The following is an 8,240-nucleotide window of genomic DNA, read 5'->3' on the forward strand; positions in this document are numbered from 1 at the left end:
AACTATGTAGTCTCAGGGTGGCCTCGAACTCTTGGTGATCCTCCTACCTCTGCCTCCCAGGTGCTGGGATTAAAGGCGTGTGCCACCACACCGGCTAACATTGTTCTGACTGAAATGTGATGTGGCAAATTTCTTCTATGGGCCTGTCTACTTAGTGTTCTGCATGCTTCTTGTACCTGGATAGGTATCTCTTCCCCTAGACTTGGGGAAATTTATTCTAAAATTTTATTTAAAATCTTTTCTAGGTCACTGACCTGGAGTTCTCCTGCTTCCTGTATGCCCATAATATACACATTTGTTTTGTTTTTTTGTTTTTGTTTTTGTTTTTTGAGGTAGGGTCTCACTCTAGCCCAGGCTGACCTGGAATTCACTATGTAGTCTCAGGGTGGCCTCGAACTCACAGTGATTCTACTACCTCTGCCTCCCGAGTGCTGGGATTAAAGGTGTGTGCCACCACACCCAGCTCCACATTTGGTTTTTTATAAGATGTCCCACATTTCTGTCATATTCTACTCATGTGGTTATGAACTTGTGACAGATTTGGGCTCCCTGGTGTATTCATGTATTCCTTAAGTCCTTATATTCTGCCCTGCATTGTGGTCTATTATGTTGGTAAGGCTTTCCTGGAAGCTTTTTATTTGAGTTTTTTCACTTCCATGTCCCCCGCCCCCCCCACCTTTGGCATTTTCTTTATTGAGCTTTACCTTCCTATCTTGGTTTAACTTGCTCATTTCATTTAGCTAATATTTTGTGCATGTGTCCTCTAAGAGTTCATTCAGTTGTTTTTTTCATGTCCTTTTAGAATTTCATTAAGTTTTGATTGATTTATTTCAGATGTTTGTTTTCTGACCTTTTGGATTTCATTTGGACATTTATTCATGTCCTCTTCAATTTAAGACAGAGAGAGGTGGGGGGAGTGTGTGTGTGTGTGTGTGTGTGTATGTGTTTGAGTTCTTTATCTGGAATGTCCTCAAAGTAGTATCACATTATCACATCAGCACAGAGGAAGCAGAGAGAAATAAACACTAATGGTCAGCAAGTTCTCCTTATCTGCTGCAGGATCTCAGCCCATATGATGGTGCTGCGCACAGGAAAGCTAGATCTTCTCACCTTAATTAATTTAATCAAGGCCAATCACTCCCAGGCACACCCAATCTATCCTAATGGAGATAATCCCTCAGAAGTGATTCTATATCCTATCAAGTTGACAAACAATACAAACCATTACAACTACAATGTCTGCCCTGCTGTTTAGTTCTTAATTTTATCAGTGCTTTTAGAGGCTTTTAATACATCCTGACTTTTTGCTTAGGACCACATGGCCCTAAATTTTAATCCAGGAAGGCAAAGATATATTAATACACAAATGAAACTATACAAAATTTCAGGCTTGGGGCTGGAGAGATGGCTTAGCAGTTAAGCGCTTGCCTGTGAAGCCTAAGGACCCCGGTTCGAGGCTCGGTTCCCCAGGTCCCACATAAGCCAGATGCACAAGGGGGCGCACGCGTCTGGAGTTCGTTTGCAGAGGCTGAAAGCCCTGGCGCGCCCATTCTCTCTCTCTCCCTCTATCTGTCTTTCTCTCTGTGTCTGTCGCTCTCAAATTAAAAAAAAAAAAAATTTCAGGCTGGGGGGATAGCTTAGTGGTATATCACCTGCCTTCTTCTGCCTCCTGAGTGCTGAGATTAAAGGCATACAACCATACCTGGTTAATTATTTTGGATTTTTTTTTTAAAGATAGGTCTGCAATCCTAATTAGTCAGGAAGTTGAGGTAGAATTTCAAGGCCACCCTGGACAACTTAGTGAAACCCTATCTTAAAAATGTAAAATGAGCCAGGAATGGTAGCACATGTCTTTAATTCCAGCATTTGGCAGAGATAGGAGGATAGCCCTGAGTTCAAGGCCAGCTTGAGACTACATAGTGAATTCCAGGTCAGCCTGAGCTATATAGCAAGATCCTACCTCAAAAAAAAAAAAAAAAAGATGGAGGCCAGGAACAGCAAGTGTAGAAGATGCCACCCAAAGGGAAAAGTAACTCTGGAAAGGGGGGTTTAGAGGGTGGAGTATCTGGGAGTAACAGCACTGACAAGGCGGCTCGGGGCCCAAAAGTTATTAGCAATGCAATAAAAGTCAGACATAGTCTATGTGAAAAACATGGCAAAATCATGGAGGCCATGATAAAGTCTGGAATGAGATTCAGTGAAGTGGCCACACACTATACTGAAGATAAAGCCAGGCAGGGGGGCAACTTGGGTTGGATGACCAGAGGGTCCATGGTGGGACCATTTCAAGAAGTAGCATTTGTCTTGCCTATAAGTGGGATGGATAAGCCTGTGTTTACAGATCCACCACTTAAGACAAAATTTGGATATCATATTACTATGGTTGAAGGGAGAAAATAAATGTATGAAATAATGAAAAAAAAAATGGAGCCCAGGTGTCGTAGTGTGCATTTTTAATCCCAGCATTTGGGAGGCAGAGGTGGGAGGATCGCTGTGAGTTCGAGACCAGCCTGAGACTACAGATCAAGTTCCAGGTCAGTCTGAGCTAGAGTAAGACCCTACATCAAAAAAAAAAAAAAAAAGAAAAAGAAAAAAAAAATCATTAGGACTTTGAGGATTAGGAGAACAAAGAAAAATGGAACAGAAAGGAAGGAAAGGGATTGTTAGCAACCTTTGGGGTTCCTGAAGCTCCCTGAAGGAGTGAAAATGTTTTTTAGCTTGACATATAAATTCCTATTTAAATTTTCTTCTTTCCAACTGATATTAAGTTCTGTTACATATAAAATTTCTTATGTAAGGTTCTAGGTATTTATTTGTAATTTTTATTCTCTTTCCTCTGATAGTTCCTTCTCATATTGTTTTCTTGAGGCAGGGTCACAGCAATATTCCTACCTCAGACTCCCAAGTGTTAGAATTAAAAGCATGTGCCACCACCCCTGGCTTCCTCATAATTTTTAAAAAATATTTCCCAGCTTTAGTTTTTTTTTGGCATGTGTATGTGGTGTGTGTTCATGCACATATGTATGAGTATGTATGTGGTGTGTGTGTGCATGTGGAGGCCAGAAGTTGACATTAGGTGTCTTCCTCAATTGTTCTCCTCTTCATTTATCAAGGCAAGGTCTTTCATGTGAACCTAGAACTTGCTGATTCAGCTAATCTTAGCTAGCGTGCTTGTCCAGGGGGTTCCATGTCTCTACCTCCTCGTCCTGGGCTTTACAGGTGGGCCTCCCCACCCACTCAGCATTTACACAGGTGCTGGGAACCTGAACTTGAGTCTTACACTTGCACGAGCGCTTTATCCATGGAGGCATCTCCCTACACCCCTCTTTTTCTTAAATTTTGGAATGGGGTCCAATTCTATATCTGGATTAGCGGTGTGAAAGAAGAGGAGATAATTTGTAAACGAAGAAGCAGAAGAAACATAAACTTAGGTTTACTAGTAAAGAAGCAAACATATGAAACCCACCTTCTGGATTCACAGAAGCCATGCATGAAGGAGTCAGTGTTCTACACACAGTTCTTAGCCAGACTCTAAAGGGATTGCAGAGATAAAGCTACAACTGGCCATCTGATTTTAAAACTCCTAATGCAGTATTCTGTGTCAAGCAAAAGACTAAGAGGGATAAATACAGGCCAGGAGTCAAGCTCTGCTGAGATCTAGGATGATTCGAATAATGATGTAAACAGTGATGCAATATACGAACCATGAAAATAATGTGATAAATTGGTAGTAATGCTAGAAAAAAAAAGTGAACAAAACTTGACTGTATTTTGAGGCAAGTCAACTGACCTACAGCTCTGCCCCAGTGGAACAGCAAGGTAGCTCTTGATAGGAACCTTGGCCATGTATGTTAATATATACGATTAAGCTTAGCCATTTGAAATAGCTATTTTGTAGGTAAAAAGAATAAACAATAACAATTTCACCTAGTTAATCTGAAGCAATAGGTACACTTTTTAGTCTAACTTCCTTGTTTCTGCATTCTGGTGACAGTTTCCATTTATGCTTGGTGCAATTCACATCTAAATGCACAGTGGGGCTTAGAATGAGGATTTGACCTTTTCATATTTTTTTTGTTGCTATTATTTTAAATTTTATTTTATTTTATTTAGTTGAGAGACAGAGAGAGGCATAGAGAGAAAGACAGACAGAGAATGGGCGTGCCAGGGCCTCCAGCCACTGCAAACGAACTCTAGATGCATGTGCCACCTTGTGCATCTGGCTTACATGGGTCCTGGGGAATTGAACCAAGGTCATCTGGCTTTGCAGGCAAGTGCCTTAACTGCTAAGCCATCTCTCCAGCCCCTTTTTCGTATATTTTTAAAAAATTAGGGCTGGAGAGATGGCTTAGCAGTTAAACTCTTGCCTGTGAAGCCTAAGGACCCCGGTTCAAGGCTTGATTCCCCAGGACCCACGTTAGCCAGATGCACAAGGGGGCGCATGTGGCTGGAGTTCGTTTGCAGCGGCTAGAGGCCCTGGCGCACCCATTCTCTCTCTCTATCTGCCTCTTTCTCTCTGACTGTCACTGTCAAATAAATAAATAAAAACATTTTTAAAAAATTATTTATTTATTTATTTAGAAAGAGAGAGAGGAAGAAGCAGACAGAGAGAGAATGGGAGCTCTAGAGCCTCCAACCACTGCAAGCAAACTCCAGACATGTGTGCCATCTTGTACATCTGCATTACGTGGGTACTAGGGCATCAGACCTGTGTCCTTAGGCTTTGCAGTCAAACACCTTAACCATGAAGCCATCTCTCAAGCCCTCGTACAGTCTTTTTAAATTTCTTACTTTATAGCTGCACATGTGAGGTGTGAGTGTGTGTGTGTGTGTGCACGCGCGCCTGCACATACCAAGGCCTATTGCCTTTGCAAATGAATGCCCGGTGCTTTTTGTTTCCTAAGTCACATGAGTGAATTGGAAACGAAACCTGGCCCGGCAGGCTTTGCAAAGCAAGCACCTTTAATTGCTGTGCCATCTTCCCAGCCCCACTCCTTGTATTCTTCCTAGGTTTTTGTTGCTTGTGAAATTTAGTGCCTAGAATAGATATAAACTTAGTTCTCATCAAAGTGTCTTTAACTCAGAGAAGTCAAAGAAATTCATTTTCTTCTATAGAAAAGTAAGCTATGTCTAGCCATCTATAAACTTGAATGCTAGAAAATGTGTGGTCCACACACCCCCTCGTCCAAAGCACACTGATATTATTTCACTGTGCTATCTCTCCATTAACTAGGTGGAAGAATTAATTCATCCTACTTTGAAAGCAAACTAAAGAAATGTTTCCCGCTAGAAATCAGATTTTAAAAGATCAGACTGTCAATATCCACTGGTTGTCTGCTAAATGTTATATGAAAAATTAATAAGTGAGTATTAGGGTCAATCAAAATTATACTAAAGCACTGAGCACACAGTGCATACACACCTCCTCCTATACCAGATTGGCATTTATACTTGAGAGAATTATTTTGTCTTTTTGTATGTGGTGTATGTGTGCATAGTTATGTGTGTGTGTGTCTGTGTGTATGTGTACACATGTGCGTGTACACTCACATGCATGTAGAGGCCAGAGTTTGACATCAGGATGCTTCCTCAATCACTCCCCAACATATCGCTTCTTTTGTAAACAGGGTCCCTTGCTGAACGTGAAGCTCACTAATTCAGCTAGATCAGAATGCCAGAGACCCCTGTCTCTGCCTCTCCAGTGCTGGGAGTACAGGTAATGTTCTGGCTTTGCAAGTAAGCACCTTTGACCTCTGAGCCATCTCTCCAGTCCTATTCCAGATTTTTTTTATGTGGGTTCTGGGGAATCCAAACTCGGGTTCTCATGCTTAAGTGGCAAGTGTTTCCCCCCACTGAGCTATCTTCCCAGCCCTAGAAAATTATACTAAGTAGCAAAATCTGGGTGTAGTGGCATGTGCCTATATAATGAGGATGGCTTGAGCCCAGTAGTTCCACATGAGCCTGGGTAACACATTGAATTCTCTTTTTTTAAAAAAGAAGGAGGAGGAGGAGAAGGAAAAGGAGAAGAAGAGGGAGAAGAAGAAGAAAGAAGAGGAGAAGGAGGAGGAGGAGAAGGAGAAGGAGAAGGAGAAAACAAAGGCCAGGAATGTTAAGTGACTTGAGGTGTAGCTAATTTAGAGATACTGAAGCACAGAAAAGATTCTGGGGGAGTGGAAGGAATCCATAACTCACTTTGATAAGCAATTGTTGAGTATCTCTCTACCTATATCTATCACATAATCAATTGATCATCTACCCAATCTTAAAGTTACTATTTCTGAAGGTTAGACCTCGAGGGGAGTAAAACACCACTGCCAGTTAAAAATCAAATAGAAAATGCTGGATGATTAATTGGTTAAATGTGTAGAATAGATAGCAAGCACTGTCAGAAAAGTGAGGGATGAATGTGGCCTCAAGATCAAGAAGCTCATCCAGGTGTGGTGGAGCACGCCTTTAATCCCAGCACTTGGGAGGCAGAGGTAGGAGGATCACCATGAGTTCAAGGCCACCCTGAGACTACATAGAGAATTCCAGGTCAGCCTGGGCCAGAGTGAGACCCTACCTCAAAAAAACAAAACAAAACAAACAAACAAAAAGATTAAGAAGCTCCACAAAGGAGATGAGTTCAAGGCAAGGCAAGATAGTCAAAATGGAAAAGCATAGTCTAAAGACAAATGTATGCAAAAATAAAAATAGAATTGAGAGAAAACTGATAAGTTTGACCTAGGAATACAGCTCAGGTAGAGCACTTGCCTAGTATGCATGAAGTCCTAGGTTCATGACTCCCAGTAATGAAAAAGAAAACTGGCAATTTAACTTTATTGGAGTGTTTGGGGGTTTTTGTTGTTGTTTCTTTTCTTTGTTTGGCTTTTGTTTTTTCGAGATAGGGTTTTGCTCTAGTCCAGGCTGACCTGGATTTCACTATATAGTCTCAGGGTGGCCTTGAACTCAAGGCAATCCTCCTGCCTCTGCCTCCCAAGTGCTGGGATTAAAGGCAAGTGACACCACATCTTATTTAGGAGTGGTATCTTATTTAGGCTATACTTATACTTAAAATCTTTTCTAAATAGATGGCATTTCATCAAATTTAATGTGTCATTTTTCAACTCCCAGTGAGTTCTTTTGGCGCTTGAATAACTAAACCCACTTAGGATACTACTCAGCTACTGGATAAGCCATTTATGTTTGATAGAATTGTAGAAACATTTGGTTCAGATACTGTAAAAAAAAAAAAAAATTCTACCAGAGTGAATATTTTCAATTTTAGATGGATAGAAATAATTTTACAACCTATAATACTACTTTATTTATAAGATGCTTGACCAAAGCTTATCTATATAGTATTTTAAACCTGAGAGGATTTGGTGCCTTGGAAAACATAAAATCATAAATAAAATTCCCTAAAACTCACTGGTCAGGAAATAAGAAGGATAAACATCTAAATCTGTCTACTCAAAACTTTGAAGCCAGATTATAGAGCTAAACCCACCTGAACGCACTGGATGAGGATTTCATTGCAAAGGCTGCAATAACTTCATCTGTGGCCAAGTCTCAGCTCCAGGCACAGACAGATTACCAAGTACATCCTGGAGATCAGCATGAAGCCCATCTTGCTTAAACCAATTATGCTGGAATTGTCAGACCACAAATGACAGCCAATTTTGCGCATTATATTCCCACCAAACTTGCCTAGTCACAATAAAAGAAATAGAACAAGAAAGATGTCACTAACTCATTTGGACAATTCAAACCTTAAATGACTATTTAAAAAATAAAGTTCTAAGGGCCCTATCAGAAAAGGGTAAGCACATGTGATTTTAATAAAGGTACCTACTGAAAATGTGAATCTAATAAATGTATTTAAATAAAACTATACTTTTACAAGTATTTTCTATTTATATTATTGATTCATTTGAGGCGAAAACCAAGATGTAAGTGCAAGTAATATACTTAGCCTTTTTTCCCTCCATACCACTGCATCAATAAAAGTGGATGATAAAATGAAAGAGTATTGCTTGGTTTACAAACAGCTCATTTTTGGACTACTTTTAACTCCCAGCTTCTGAATGGTGCTCTATACTATACAAAAAAATGGATGTTTAATAAGCAATTAGCAATAATGTCATATATACTTTGGCATAAAGGTCTGCAAATTAAGAGAAATTAACAAGCTTTTTCTAGGACGGTTCTACATAGTGTGTTTGCATAATAATAAGGTCTAATCTGTTGGAAAACAAGTA

The 8,240-nt window shown here is 40.2% G+C and overlaps 1 protein-coding gene across 1 annotated transcript; it reads left to right on the top strand.

Moving 5' to 3' along the window:
• Positions 1-1,998: 1,998 nt before the first annotated feature.
• Positions 1,999-2,400, top strand: LOC101597388 (peptidyl-prolyl cis-trans isomerase NIMA-interacting 4-like). Its single transcript, XM_045158002.1, has one exon. It carries the CDS (start codon positions 2,011-2,013, stop codon positions 2,398-2,400), a length of 390 nt encoding a protein of 129 aa, XP_045013937.1. The 5' UTR covers positions 1,999-2,010.
• Positions 2,401-8,240: the final 5,840 nt, after the last annotated feature.

Source organism: Jaculus jaculus, chromosome 9, assembly GCF_020740685.1.
Source record: "Jaculus jaculus isolate mJacJac1 chromosome 9, mJacJac1.mat.Y.cur, whole genome shotgun sequence".
Classification (NCBI taxonomy): Eukaryota; Metazoa; Chordata; class Mammalia; order Rodentia; family Dipodidae; genus Jaculus; species Jaculus jaculus.